Below are 13,807 nucleotides of genomic sequence, written 5' to 3'. Positions count from 1 at the left end.
GTCTTCGCGGGCTGCCTCCCAACAACCGCTTATCCGCGACGGCTCGATGTGCCCTAAGCGTAATCGCACTCATGCTGTGTACAAATAAATGCCTTGAAAGGTACTCCCAAACATCGCATATTGAAAAGAGGCGTATTATAGAGCAGCTATACAAAGCTACAGATATCGTATCATAGTAAAAGCAGATAAACTGCTTTCTCCTCGTGACGGGCTATAAAATGCAGTTCTTTGCATTACCTACTTCTCCTAAGGCCATGGAGAACGGGTCTAGTCAATACTACACCAGTAGAAGCGTTGCCGTGGCTTCCAAAGTTGATATGACTGGACGGCCACAACGTCTCCTAGGCCACTCATTTGGTGGAATCACTCTTTCGGCCAGTCCTGCAGATTCTTTACCAGAGCCACTTCTAGTAGTTTGTAAAGTAATCTGGGTCTAGTTGTTATTGATGCACGCAGCTCAATCCGGATGTGCACAATTAAGATTCAAGATCAGACTCTCATCATCAGGTTCATTCCATCCTACCGGTTGACAGCGGGTAGTCTCTCGGATGGTCCGAACCTTCAAGTCCCACAATGTTGCCGTTGTGGCATTGATAGAGATTAGAATCAAACCATGGCTCAGGTATGAAAACCATCCCCCCGCATCGCTGCGTTGAGGTCGACAGCTCCAGTCTTAGCTAAGACCTTGCTGTTAGCGACTTAATCGCCTTCTACGGATATCACAATATCACCCACAATGCCTACTAAACCAAGCGGATCGACTTCGGTGCTAATAGACGGCGTACGGACCTTTTCCGAATGTGCTCTAGACACCCGAAGCGACATGCTGCGTTCACGGCAATAACGGTTGCATTTGCGGAATTAACGGAACAGAGTTACCGACGACAAAAGTTATAAAGGCACGAGAGAAGGCCGTCGAGATTCCTCAGTACATTCAGCAGACCAAAACAACCAGTTCAAGTTTCAAATATGCTTTCATACATTTTTCTCGGCTTAGTTGTCTTGTATGGCATCCATCGCCTCTTACAGGTTGGATCAAGACCTAAAGGTCTCCCTCCAGGCCCACCGACAGAACCAGTATTTGGGAACCTTCGCCAGGTAAACGACTCCGAATTTGAACAGTTTCGAAGTTACTTACATGCATAGATGCCGGTATCTTTCCAATGGGAGATTTTCAACAAATGGGGCAAGAAGTATGGGGGTGTCTTCTCATTCATGAAAGGATCCAGGCCTTTTGTCGTTGTGAATGACCCAGAAGCAGCACGCGAACTGTTCGTCAAGCTGAGTCAGAGCAGTTCAGGGCGAATGAACACTCACACAGAGCTTGCTATAAGAGCAGGTAATAACTATGGCATGACCGACGGCCCAATGTGGCGAGTTGCTCGCCGGCAGTGGCACACTATGCTCAATGTGACTGCTGCTAAGAAGTTCCTCCCGTACCAGACTCTGGAAGTAACGAAACTTCTATGTGAGATTCTGGAATCTCCAAAAGACGTTTTGAAACATATCCCGAGGTACAGCAATTCTGTCTCGCTGAGCATGACTGAAGGATACCGGGTGGCGAGCTCGAATGATCCTATTGTGGCAAAGACTCTTGCCGAATTCGATGGTTTTGCACTGTACCTGCAGAAGGCTGACTGGGCAAACTTCTTCCATTTTCTTTGGAAGCTGCCCAATTATCTGTCGCCCCCTAAAAAGCAAGGATGGGACGTTTACAAGAGTTACATCGAAACCAACTGGGAGCGTTTTCTGAAAGCAAAGGCCTCGGACCTTCCATCGTTTTATCAAGTCATTGGCCAAGCACAGCAAACGCTTGGAATCAATGATGAACAGGCACTCCCAATAGGTGAAGCCTTGCTTCTTGTAAGTCGAGAGCATCGTGCGAGATCCGTTGAAACTAACACCTAGAATCAGGCAGGCACCGAAACCACAGCAACCTCAATCCGTGCTTGGGTGGCAGCTATGGCATTGTTCCCTGAGAAGCAACGTAAAGCTCAAGAAGGTACGGAGCAATTGCCTCAAGCAGCCTTGTTGACAATCACTGATCAACGCTAGAAATCGACCGTGTGATTGGTCAAGATCGCCGGCCAGGCGATGCAGATGCTGCCAACCTAGTCTATGTCAGACAGATGGTTCAAGAGTAAGCTTAGTCACCACTGAGTGCTTTCTTCACCGTTCAACACCGTTAACAATCTTCAGATTACATCGCTGGGCTACTGTCGCGCCCCTTGGCATTACGCACGCAGCGTCCAAGCCGATCGAGTGGCGTGGGTACACGATCCCTCAGGGCACCGGCTTGATCCACAACACGATGGCGATTCACTTCAACGAAGAGAGGTATCCCGAGCCCCAGAAATTCATTCCTGAGCGATGGGAAGGTAAACTCGAGATGGCGGCGGAGAATTCAGTCGGTGCTAGCTCGGAACTTTTCACCTTTGGAGCCGGTCGCCGTATTTGTCCTGGACAGCATCTCGCCGAACGCAGCATCTACCTTGTTGTTTCGAACATGCTCTGGGCGTTCCAGATATCTCAAGCAGTCGATGCACATGGAAACAAGAAGCCTATAAACACAGACAAGTCGAAGCCGGGAATTGCTAGGGCGTTTCCCGATTTTGAAGTATCGATCACGCCACGCAGCGAGGAGAGAGCAAGGATTATTAAGGAGGACTGGTCGCAGATGAGAGAGGAATTCTTGAATGAAGACGAGCAATGGAGGAAGACTCCAGTAGGCTTTGAGGAGATTGTGCAAAAAGCAAAAGCACAGTCGCATAAATAGAATACTACATAGTGTTGACAACTAACCTTTCATCACTAGATACTTGTACGCTATTCTCAAAGACTTTATCTAAGTCTTGGCTTAGACCTGTATTTTATTGTAGCAACTTAGAAAGAAAACCCCGCCTCAGGAGTAAAGGAATTCGCTATCTGATAGTATTTAGCCAATTAACTCTTCTACACGCAGTGCATATCCAAGTCTCTAAAGCAGCTACTCAGTCTAGAACCCACCATTCTACCAAGATCCCGACCGCCAAATCCCTGACCATTCCCTGTGCCACTTCCTATCCGTGCTCTTCAAATAGGCAGACTCCAAACCGCCCAGCACCGCACCCTGCCACAAACCCCAGCCAATCACACCTCCAGCCCACCTCCCCAATCCAACCGCACTAGTCCGTATCCGGCAACCGCCCTGGCCAAGCCGTGCGGCTCAACCGCGTCAGCCTCGCGCGTCCGCATCAGGACACTCGACGACATACACACTTCAGCGCTCCAAACCCTCCCAGGGCGCCAGCGGCCACCAGCGGATTCGGGAGCGTGAGAGGGTGGCGCGGAGGGGTTGCCGGGTTGGGAAGTTGCGAGGGGGGCGGTCATGCGCGGATTTGGCGCGATGGGGTGCGAAGCGTGGGTGAGGTGAGATGGGGGTATACGAAGAAGGGAGTTTGTGGGTTGTGGTCGTGGTGATGCCGGAGATGGGCGGGGCGGTGGGATCGATATATATATATATCGTGGAGAGGGAGAAAGAGATGGTTGACAGCAACACTGGATCTTTGCTTCGCGCTTCGCTGAACAGTCTTTGTAAGAAGGTGCATATCTGGTTTTTGTATATTGTACTCCTCTCACGGGTTCAGAACGCGCCGATTGCGGGCTTCGCTGCACCAATACCAGAGTCACAACCTCCCGACTGAATTCGCTCCAGCAGGACTACGTCCACGCATCGCACACGAACCATCATTTCCTGCCTCCTCATTCCAAGATCAAAAGCCATCGATTTCGGAACTGCGAACACCGCAAATTCCAACGGTCTACCAGCACTGCACCCGCACTGCACCGCACCGGCCTCCCTCACCACATCCACCCCGCCCGGAACCTCTCCATTGATCCGTCCGAGCAAAATCAGCGTACCCCAGCACGCCGCTCCAGCACACATCAAGAAACAGCACCATCACACGCCTCGAGCAAAACCCGGGCTCCCGCACCCCGCGCCAGAACCCCAGCTCAACATCCCCTGTCCCAGGACACAGGACAAGATTCAGCACTCTCCCGACCTCGCGCCATCCCAGACATTAGATCTGGCATCTGTCGCCTGCGTCCCCGATCTCGGTCTCGGTCTCGATTCCAAGTCCCCAGAACCCGGGCCGTACCGCTTTGGCCCGGAGTCCCGAGTCCCGAGCCCCAGTCCCAGTCCCAGACCCCAGCCCTCCACCCACACCACCCTCTCTTAGAATTAGATAGAAGCCATGGTTCCACTAGCCTTCACCGCCGGCCTCGGCCCGCGCATGCACAGCCCCGGCTCGGCGCCGCTGTCGGCTTCTCCGCCTTCTTCTGCGTCGTCGAATGGGGCGTCGCTGAATGGTTCTGCGTCTGGCTCTGCGTCTGGGTCTGGGCCTGGGTCTTCAAGCAGCACGACGCCGGCGACGACGGGGGGGCGGTAGGCAGGGTATTAGTGTTCCGTGGCAGGCTGGGGTGGAAAGGTGTCTTGGTAGCGGTTGGGGCTGTGGTTGTGGTGTAGTGGTGAGGCGGCGGTTGTGTGTTGGTGGTTGTGTGTTGGCGGCTGTGCGGAGGTGGATGTGCCTCGGTGGTTCTAGGAGGTGGATGTGGGGTATGTCGACGGGGACTGGGGAGGCGACTAAACACGCAGCGCAGACGAAAGACAGAGACCGGGAAGCTACGGGGCAAGATAACATCGCGTCGGCGGATAGCCACAGAATCTCACACGCGCAGACTAGAACACAGGAATACACGAGCCGTACAGACAAAACGATGCGCGAGCACGTGGCCCAGCCGCACAGGAGCATGCAGATACAAACACACACTTGCAAAGCTCACCACCACATCCCCCCCTTCCCCGTGCGCCATCTGCGACACGCCCCCACACCCCTTAAGTAGCAACTAGAACACTGGTTTGCCGGGCTGCGGGGCACATTGGAAGGCAAGGCGTGCTTGCGACAGCGTCTGCTTAGATGGAGGCACGTAGACTTGCAGACTTGCGTGGACTTAAGTACGTACCTAGGCTTGGATGCCTTATGTAGACTTACACGGAGGTATAACCCACGTAGACTTTAATAACTTATAACCTACGTAGGCTTGGCCAACTTAACACAGCCCTACAGACCCACAGACTTGCGTATTACAACTTCCACAAACCGCTTAAAAAACCAACAGAAAACCCACACACACAAAACCCGTCCCCACTCTCAAACCCCCGCCCCTGCGCTAGTCTCAGCGTATGCATAATCTCAGCACTACTTACCAGAGACATGGAATTTATATGCAGCGGGGCGTAGATACAGCCGTAGAGGTACCTAGTATAGATACGTGTGCGCGTCCGCGTACGCACAACGTGCACGCCTGGAAAAAAGATGGTGCGAGTGGAGCAGCGCACGGCAGAAGAGGCTAGTTGTAGTAGAAGAAGAAGAAGAAGAAGAAGAAGGATGTGCGGGACCGGAGACCCGCACGTCGCACACTCGCTTAAACAGTACACCCCCTTAGTGCAGTACACTTACCCCTACCTACGTTTGTGATTAAGATTGTCTAGCTCTTTGTCTATTATACTACTTTGTGAAGTTGTTTTATAGTAGACTACGTGTCTATGTGTGTACCTAGTAGTAGCTTCTTCTCTAAAGGAGTATGCTGCATACTAGGACAAAGAATCTATTCTATATAGAAGAAGACAAAGGTACCTACCTACCTCTAACTTCTAAAACAGTAGAAGAGAGAGAGAGAGAGAGAGAGAGAGAGAGAAAGAAGACCAAGACGAACTATACAAGCAAGTAACTATGTACACAACTTCCTTCCTAGCTAACTGTACAGTTGGAAAACTTAACCTCTTCTCTCTTCTTACCCTACTTTCTCTTCTCTCTATAACATGCCATCACGTATTCTTTTTCTTCTCTTGTACTCTTGTTAAGTACACCCCCCTTATTCTATAACACCCCCCCCTCTAGACTAAGCCCTTGGCAAGATTTCACTTAGTACACCCGGGTTTTATACGTGCGAGTTTACGGTATTGAATATTGCTGTGCGTGCGCTGTGCGGGACTCTTACACGCACGCATCTGCATCTGCATCTCGATCTGTATTCCATCTGCATAAGGTTGTATCCACGCACCGCGCACCTCGCAGCCAAACGCGGCACCTTGGTATCTCGAACGCGCCCGTAACGCCTGACAGAAAACGCCTGCTCTGCTGCTCGCGCCTCGAGCACACTCTCTCTCCCCTGTCTCCGGTACTATGGGGGGCACCGTTCTGCACCGGTCTGCACCACCACCACGACCACGCCTCGCTCTCCCGCTAGCTTGCCATCACCGCCTCCCGGAATCCAACCGCCACGCGCGTCCACGCTTGGCTACCGCCACGGTTTACGGCCGTCACAGCCGACTTCTCACCCCCTCCAGCCGCCACTTCACCTCCTTGAGTCCCTTCCCCACGGGTCTCCACTCTTCGAAAGCGCCCAGCAGCTCCGCCACTTCAGACTCGAGATCCGCAGCGCCCGATGCCTCGGCGAGGAGTCCGCGCATCGCCCAGGGGAGGAAGAAGGGGTTTGGTGTCGCGGGCGGGGGAGGCGGGTAGGAGGAGATGCGGAGGGAGTGGGGGTCGAGCGCGAGAGACGAGGACGAGGGGGGGGACTTGGACGGGGGCTTTGTTGGAGTTGGGGACGAGGGGGCGCCGACGACGGGCACACTGATGCCCGCGAAACTGCCGCTGCTCCCTGGCCGCTGCGCCGGTGCAGCAGGCAAGCTAGTCGTCTCCAGCGCGCATCTCACCGCGAGCATGTACACCGCGGGGTCCTCGTAGACGCGCGAGTGGCCGTCGCCGGCGTACAAGCTACCTGCCAGCGCGGGCGAGAGTTCGCGCAGCAGGTTGTGGTCGGGCAGGCCGCGGTTGCGCAGGGTGAGGGCCAGGCTGACGAGGTGGGTGAGGAAGGAGGGCGCGTGGAGGCGGGTGTCGATGAAGACGGCGCGGTGGATGTGGGGGTGGGTGAGGGGGGTGAAGGTGGAGGACTGGGGTGGGTTAGGGAGGTATTCGGTTAGATATAGGGGCGACTTACCTCCAGCGACACCAGCTGGTCGTCGATGCTGCCGACGTACAGCACGTGGACGCCGGCGCGCAGCACCTCGTTCAGGGCGGCGAGGTACATCTGGCTGACGAGGCTGTCGGGGTTGGAGAACTCGAACAGCTCGGCGGCGGTGGGGCCGAAGTACTTTGTCTTGTACTCGATGAAGGGGCCCATGTTGACGCCGGCCATGGCGCACACGCCGATGCGCGCGCCGCCGACGCAGCCGAACTGAATCAGCTTGGCGACCAGCATCGTCGCCACGGGCACGCCCTGCGAGTGGCAGGCGACGAGGATGAAGTCGGCGGCCTTGAGGTGGTCGATCCAGTTCAGCAGCAGCTTCCACAGGGTGTTGACGCGCTCGGCTACAAAGCCCTCGCCCTCGAGCGCGACCTGCTCGATCTCGGGGCAGTAGCCGCGCGCCTCGGACCAGTCTTTGATGGCGGCGGCGGCGGCGTTGGCGAAGCGGATAGACGTGCCGGTCGGCTGGCCCATGATGCGCTGGAAGATCGGGGCGGGAAAGAAGCCGTGGACGCCGATGGCGACGGCCTTGCGGATACGCGGCGGGGTGGGGTTGAGGGAGAGGTGCGCGGAGGCGGGCTCGCTGGCTAGGAAGTACCGGCGTACTTGTTTCCAGAGGCTCGGCTGCTGGGCGAGGCGGTAGGTGGAGGCGAAGTCGGGGAGGATGAGGTTTGGCGGGTCCTGTTTCTTGGCGGCGGGAGCGGGTGTAGCAGCGGGCGGGAGGGTAGGCTCGCGTTCGGGGGAGGAGCGGGTGGGCGTCGCTGGTGCACTCGCTGTGTCTGCTGGCTCGCTAGCAAGGTCTTTCGTGGCCGCCTTTCTCGTGCGTCCCCGCAGGGAGCCCAGCGACTTCTTGACCAGGGACTCGTTCGCTTTCGGCTTCGGCTTCGGCTTCGGCTCTGGGGCGTCTGCCTTGGGCTGCTCCTGCTCGTTGAACTGCGCTGCCTCGGGATGAGACTGCGAGGGCGTGTCGAAGACGGCCACCTCGCCGACGTGCTTCTGCGCCTCGCCCTCGGCATGCTGGGCGCTGGCAGGGTCGCGATACCAAAAGGCCCAGCCCGAGGCTTTCGCGGGGGTCTTTGCTGGAGTTTGGGGAGGCGGCTGGTCGGTGGATGTCTCTGCGGGAGGCTGTGGTACGTCTTGCGGTGTTTCTGTCACGCCTTGTGGTGCTGTATCTTTCGGTGCTGTGTCTTTTGGTACTACATCTTTCGGTACTATATCTTGCGCCAGCTCGGTCGCCTGATCTGAATATGTGTTCGGGGTGAAGAACTCGCTGGCGGGCTGCTGCGGCGGAGGCGAGTTGGCCTGGACGTTCTGCGCGTTGCTCCACAGCCAGAACCAGGAGCCGCTTGAGTTCCGCGCGGTCGGCTTGCTTGTGTCTTTCGTGTCGGGGTTCTCTGGGCGTACTGCAGGGCTGTCGACCTTGTTCTGGGCCTTATCCTGACCCTCCTGGCCCTCCTGACCCTCCTGATCCTTCTTGTCCTTATCGGCGTCCGTCTCCAGGGCGCTGTCCAGCCCCTTGGCGGCCGCGTCCGGCTCCTCGGACGGCGTGGTCCCCGGCAGCGGGGTGCTCGAGGCGTCCTGCACGCTGGCCTGTCCCGCGCTCTTTGCCTTGGCGGCCTCGGTGTAGCCGTCGGGCCGCGACCACCAGCTCGTCCAGCCCCAGGTGTTCGCTACGTCGGGCTTCGGGGGCTCGGGCGGCAGCGGGGCGTCGGCGGCCGGTGCTGGCGCTGGCGTGGGTGCTGGCTCTGGCGTGGGCTCGGCTTCGGGCTTTGCCTCCTCGACGGAGCCGTCCGAGGCGACGGTGATGTTGGTGGTGGAGGCGAGGGCGATGCTCTTGCTCGACTTGCGCTTGGTGAGGAAGCGCGCGGGCGAGGCGTCGCTGGGCGTGCGGGCGGGTGAGGTGGGCAGCTCGGCAGTCGCGCCGCCGCTGACGCTGATTCCAATCGTCTCCTGCGCCGTCCGCACCACGGCGGGGGCCTTGGACCGCCAGCTGCCCGTGCCGCCCAGCCATTTGCGCCCGCTCTTCGGCGTCTGCGTGCCGGGCGTGGCGGGTGCAGAGGCGGAGGCGTCTGTCACGGAGACATTGGCTGAGGCTTCCGACGCGGGCTGGCTCGTGGCCGTCTCGTGGGAGGTGGTGCTGGCATCGAGGACGGGCTCGGGGGTGCTGGCATCAAGAACAGGCCCGGTGGTGCTGGCAGCGTCGTCGGTGGGCGCACTATCCCCAGCAGGCTTGCTCTTCTTGCGGCCCATGGCTGGCGTGGGCAGCGGCAGGCAGCCGGAGCGCAGGCGGTGTCGGGCGTTGCATGTGAGCCAGCGCGTCCCCGTGAGCTGGCCGTGCTGCAGTCCGCGCTGCCGCCACCATGACGCAGCCACGGGCCACGAGCCACGACCCCAGCCGCGGCTGTGTGGCGCACGCCCTAACCGCAACGGGACGCTCCACTTAATTTCTGTCCCGCGAACTCGAACTTTCGCGCCCACGCTCCACGCCGGCCACCATTCACCACCACCGCCGCAGCCATGGCTATCCAGAAGAAGCACGGCAAGGGCCGTCTCGACAAGTGGTACCGCCTCGCCAAGGAGAAGGGCTACCGTGCGCGTGCCGCCTTCAAGCTGATCCAGCTGAACAAAAAGTACAACTTCCTCGAGAAGAGCAAGGTCTTGATTGATCTTTGCGCCGCCCCGGGCTCATGGTGCCAGGTCGCCTCTGAGGTGTGTTCCATACCCGCTCTTGCATTGTTCTTGTGGAATATCTAACCCCCCCAGGTCATGCCCGCGGGCGCCCTCATCGTCGGCGTCGACCTCGCCCCCATCAAGCCCATTCCCCGCTGCATCACCTTCCAGAGCGACATCACCACCGACAAGTGCCGCACCACCCTGCGCTCGCATCTCAAGCATCTCAAGGCCGACGCCGTCATCCACGATGGCGCCCCCAACGTCGGAACCGCCTGGGTGCAGGACGCCTTCTCCCAGGCCGAGCTCGTGCTGCAGTCGATGAAGCTGGCCACCGAGTTCCTGGCCGAGGGCGGCACCTTCGTCACCAAGGTCTTCCGCTCCAAGGACTACAACGCCCTGCTGTGGTGCTTCCAGCAGCTGTTCATGAAGGTCGAGGCCACCAAGCCGCCCTCGTCGCGAAACGTCTCCGCCGAGATCTTCGTCGTGTGCCGCGGCTACAAGGCCCCCAAGAACCTCGACCCCAAGTTCCTCGACGCCCGCTACGTCTTCGCCGAGCTCGCCGAGCCCACCCCAAACAACGAGGCCAAGGTCTTCAACCCGGAGAAGAAGAAGCGCAAGCGTGGCGGTTACGAGGAGGGCGACTGGACCCAGTTCCACGAGGCCACCGTCGCCGAATTCATCGAGACGCCCGACCCGATTGCCATGCTGGGCAGTCTGAACAGGCTCACCTTCGAGCAAAAGGGCAATGGCGACATTGCTATTGCTACCATCGACAAGCTCAAGGAGACCACCAAGGAAGTCCGCAACTGCTGCGCCGATCTCAAGGTCCTCGGCCGCGCCGACTTCAAGCGCCTGCTGCGCTGGCGTCTCAAGGTGCGCGACATCTTCGGCTTCTCCAAGAAGCAAAAGGACGCCGCCGCCGCCAAGGAGGCCGAAGAGGCCGAGGAGGCCAAGGAGGGCGAAGAGGAGGCCAAGATCGAGGACATGGACGAGGAGATGAAGCTGCAGGTCGAGCTCGAGCGCCTCAAGGACAAGGACTCCAAGCAGAAGCGCAAGCAGCGCCGCGTCGAGAACGAGCGCAAGCAGAAGGAAATCGTCCGCATGCAGATGAACATGGCGACGCCGTTTGACATTGGTCTTGAGCAGGCCGGGCCCACCGGCGACGACTCCATGTTCGCCCTCAAGGCGGTCGAGAAGGACGGCGCGCTGTCCAAGATCGCCCGCGGCAAGATGGCGCAGATTGTGGAGAAGGAGAAGGAGGAGTCCAGTGAAGAGGAGTTCACGGACGATGAGGAGGGCGACAATCTCGAGCGCTACCTCGACTCGCAGTATGACGAGTACGTCGAGCAAAAGTCCGCCCGCGACGCCAAGTACCGCGCCAAGCGCGCGCGGGGTGACAACGAGGACGGCGAGTGGAACGGCTTCTCCGACGGCGAGAAGGAGGAGAGCGACGACGAAGAGCTGGTGCAGGACGCCGACAGCGACAGCGACTCCAGCAGCGACGAGGAGGGCCCGAGCAAGCTGACCACCACGCTCGAGGGCGCCGAGAACGCCGACGGCCTGACGCGCCGCGCGCAGCGCTTCTTCGACCAGGACATCTTCAAGGGCATCGACGGGCTGGACGGGCTGGACGAGGAAGACGACGACAGCGGCATCGACATCGACGCCGAAGACGTCAAGATGGACGGCGAAGACGTCACCATGGCCTCCTCCTCCGAGGAATTCAAACCCGCCAAAAAGGCCACCTTCGCCGACCCCGGCGACTGGTCCGACGACGACGCCTCCGCAATCGAAGAAGTCGCCCGCGACGAATCCCAATGGGAGCACGACGACATCCCCATGAAAAACGGCAAACCGGACATCGACATCATAACCGCCGAAGCCATGACGCTCGCGCACCAAATCGCCACCGGCGCGAAAAAGAAACACGACCTGCTCGACGACTCGTTCAACCGCTACTCACTCCGCGACGTCGACGGGCTACCCGACTGGTTCCTGGACGACGAAAACCGGCACTCGCAACTCCAACGCCCAACCACGGCCGCCGCCGCAAACGCGATAAAAGAGAAAATGAGAGCGCTGAATGCGCGCCCGATCAAGAAGGTCCGCGAGGCCCACGCCCGCAAGAAATTCAAAGCCGCCCAGCGCCTGCTCAAGCTGAAGAAGAAATCCGCCCTGCTCGCCGACGAAGAGGGCATGACCGAAAAGGAAAAGGCGCAGAGTATTGCCCGGCTCATGAGTCGCGCCGCCAAGAAGAAGCCCAAGGGTAAGGTCACGGTTGTGGTGGCTGGAGGCGGGAATCGCGGGATCAAGGGACGCCCGAGGGGGACGAAGGGCAAGTATAAGATGGTTGATGCGAGGATGAAGAAGGATAAGCGCGGGATGGCGCGGGCGGAGAAGAGGGAGAAGAAGAGGCGTTGAGGATGTAGTTGGGGTTAGACAGAAGGGGTGGTGGTGGGTTAAAATAGAGGGAGGTGGTGGGAGGAGTGCATTTCGCGGCGTTTGATATCTGGAAAATCTTCAAATTTCATGGCGTTTTGTTGCACTGCTTTGATGTTTCTGGGCCTCATGGTCCGTCCTGCCAGCTCTCCTGTTCATCCCATGGCATGTCATGTCGTCCCATCCTATCCCGCCACATTCTCACCCATAGGATACCATCAATCTCATCCTGCATCCACGGCTCCCGCACAGCCCGTCTCAACCACCTTCTCAACCCCCTTCTCCCGCTTATGACACCCCCTACACCTCATCGTAGAAAATCGCCTTGTGCCTATGCGTCGCCTCGACCACCGCATTCGCCGCGTTGAAATCTGTGTGTTATGAATCAGCGTCGCTCTGATCGCTGGTGTGTGGGATGCTGGGTTGAAGTGGTTTGGAGTTGATTGGAGTGGGTTGGATACAGCGGGGAAGTGATGTGGGAAGTGACGTGACAAAGCAAGGTAACAAGATTGCGAACACTTCAGAAAGTACATAAGGAAGTAAGAAAGTAAGAAAGCAAAAACCCCACAACCCCGAGCGTCAGCGTCCAAACGCCGAGCTTCGAAAGCGGGGGCGCGGGCGGGAGTGCTGTGCAAAAAGCAATGGTATGCAAACGCAAAAACAACGAAGACGAAAACGAGGACGAATTCGTGGAGGTGAAAAACTGGCAGCATGCCCGAGTAGAGCAGCAAGCGAAGACAGCACCAAGCGAAGAGACCCGCAAACCACCAGAGCACCAAGCGAAGGGACTAGCAAGCGAATAGAGGAAAACCGGACATACCAACACCACTCCCAAAATCCGTGGCGGCTTGCACTTTGATGGCGAGGTTGGCGTCGACTTTACCGATGATTTCGACGGCGTTGTTGAGCGTGAGGTGCGCGTCCTTGGGTTGCGTTAGTGTGCTGGCTGTGGGGGCAGGCTGTGGGAGGGGGCCGTGGGAGCAGGACGGGAAACGGGAATGGAACGGAACGGGACGGAGAAGGGAGATGGGAGAGGGGAGAACAGAGAATGTAGAATGAGGAGGGAGGTGGAGATGGAGATGGAGATGGGAGATGGAGACAAGAAACAGGAATCGGGGATGGAGAAGTGAGAATGGAAATGAGCATGACAATGACAACGACAACAAAAACCAGAACACACAGCCAAAACACCAAAACCCAGCAACAGCCAGTCAGAATGATAATGAGAACAACAACCCAACCCCACTCTCCGCGGATAAAACCGCACATATGCAAACAAACCCACTGCAGCACCAACAACAAGAGCAACGATTTGAGAAAATACATACCCGGTTCAACAAAACATCGATATTCCCCCCCGCGTCAATCACCGCCGTCTCGCCACGCAGCTGCACGACCTTGCCCAGCACGCGCACGATGCGGTGCTGGAATTGCGCGAGGTGCGGTTGCAGCACGCGCGGGGTTTGGGGGGCATCCATTCTGGTGTGTGTGGTTTGTAAAGAGGATGGATATTGGAGGGGGTTTCGTGTGCGAGTGGGTGGAAGTTTGTTTGGAGGTGCAGTGCGATGGATTGGGACGGCGAGACGCGTCGCGTGAATACCTGCGTGCTAGCGCGGAGCGGTGT

General features: G+C 58.0%; 5 protein-coding genes across 5 annotated transcripts; 3 read left to right on the top strand and 2 right to left on the bottom strand.

Moving 5' to 3' along the window:
* Window positions 1–936: 936 nt before the first annotated feature.
* C7974DRAFT_336739 (putative cytochrome P450) lies at window positions 937–2,961 on the top strand. The gene is made up of 5 exons (XM_046139194.1): window positions 937–1,098; window positions 1,147–1,863; window positions 1,915–2,002; window positions 2,056–2,140; window positions 2,200–2,961. The coding sequence occupies exons 1-5, from the start codon at window positions 970–972 to the stop codon at window positions 2,774–2,776; spliced, it is 1,596 nt and encodes a 531-aa protein (XP_045995908.1). The 5' UTR covers window positions 937–969; the 3' UTR covers window positions 2,777–2,961.
* A 452-nt stretch (window positions 2,962–3,413) lies between these two features.
* On the top strand, window positions 3,414–4,507 carry C7974DRAFT_376693 (uncharacterized protein; the record flags this gene model as incomplete). Its single annotated transcript, XM_046140294.1, has 2 exons — window positions 3,414–3,581; window positions 3,695–4,507. The coding sequence occupies 2 exons, from the start codon at window positions 3,414–3,416 to the stop codon at window positions 4,505–4,507; spliced, it is 981 nt and encodes a 326-aa protein (XP_045995907.1).
* Window positions 4,508–6,364: 1,857 nt separating this feature from the next.
* C7974DRAFT_274970 (uncharacterized protein) lies at window positions 6,365–9,045 on the bottom strand (the record flags this gene model as incomplete). The annotated part of the gene is made up of 2 exons (XM_046137559.1): window positions 6,365–6,997; window positions 7,045–9,045. Coding segments are annotated over 2 exons (2,634 nt in total), but the record flags the coding sequence as incomplete, so codon positions are not given.
* Window positions 9,046–9,544: 499 nt separating this feature from the next.
* Window positions 9,545–12,251, top strand: C7974DRAFT_395453 (Spb1 C-terminal domain-containing protein). The gene is made up of 2 exons (XM_046141984.1): window positions 9,545–9,780; window positions 9,835–12,251. The coding sequence occupies exons 1-2, from the start codon at window positions 9,589–9,591 to the stop codon at window positions 12,163–12,165; spliced, it is 2,523 nt and encodes an 840-aa protein (XP_045995905.1). The 5' UTR covers window positions 9,545–9,588; the 3' UTR covers window positions 12,166–12,251.
* On the bottom strand, window positions 12,252–13,740 carry C7974DRAFT_395450 (replication factor A protein 3). The gene is made up of 3 exons (XM_046141983.1): window positions 13,512–13,740; window positions 13,004–13,106; window positions 12,252–12,554 (listed from the first exon to the last, which is right to left on the bottom strand). The coding sequence occupies exons 1-3, from the start codon at window positions 13,659–13,661 to the stop codon at window positions 12,484–12,486; spliced, it is 324 nt and encodes a 107-aa protein (XP_045995904.1). The 5' UTR covers window positions 13,662–13,740; the 3' UTR covers window positions 12,252–12,483.
* Between the last annotated feature and the right edge of the window lie 67 nt (window positions 13,741–13,807).

This window comes from Boeremia exigua (assembly GCF_020726555.1).
Source record: "Boeremia exigua strain MPI-SDFR-AT-0100 chromosome Unknown C7974scaffold_7, whole genome shotgun sequence".
NCBI classification, from domain to species: domain Eukaryota; kingdom Fungi; phylum Ascomycota; class Dothideomycetes; order Pleosporales; family Didymellaceae; genus Boeremia; species Boeremia exigua.
The sequence above is the reverse complement of the archived record's forward strand: the minus strand, read 5'-3'. Positions and strand labels throughout refer to the sequence as shown.

Coding starts and splice junctions, on each gene's coding strand:
- C7974DRAFT_395450 (XM_046141983.1), bottom strand. CDS start 13,661: ATGGATGCCCCCCAAACCCCGCGCGTGCTGCAACCGCACCTCGCGCAA. Junction 13,107..13,511: donor TCGATGTTTTGTTGAACCGG/GTATGTATTTTC, acceptor ACGCAACCCAAG/GACGCGCACCTCACGCTCAA. Junction 12,555..13,003: donor GGATTTTGGGAGTGGTGTTG/GTATGTCCGGTT, acceptor CATAACACACAG/ATTTCAACGCGGCGAATGCG.
- C7974DRAFT_395453 (XM_046141984.1), top strand. CDS start 9,589: ATGGCTATCCAGAAGAAGCACGGCAAGGGCCGTCTCGACAAGTGGTAC. Junction 9,781..9,834: donor GGTGCCAGGTCGCCTCTGAG/GTGTGTTCCATA, acceptor TAACCCCCCCAG/GTCATGCCCGCGGGCGCCCT.
- C7974DRAFT_336739 (XM_046139194.1), top strand. CDS start 970: ATGCTTTCATACATTTTTCTCGGCTTAGTTGTCTTGTATGGCATCCAT. Junction 1,864..1,914: donor TAGGTGAAGCCTTGCTTCTT/GTAAGTCGAGAG, acceptor ACCTAGAATCAG/GCAGGCACCGAAACCACAGC. Junction 2,003..2,055: donor GCAACGTAAAGCTCAAGAAG/GTACGGAGCAAT, acceptor GATCAACGCTAG/AAATCGACCGTGTGATTGGT.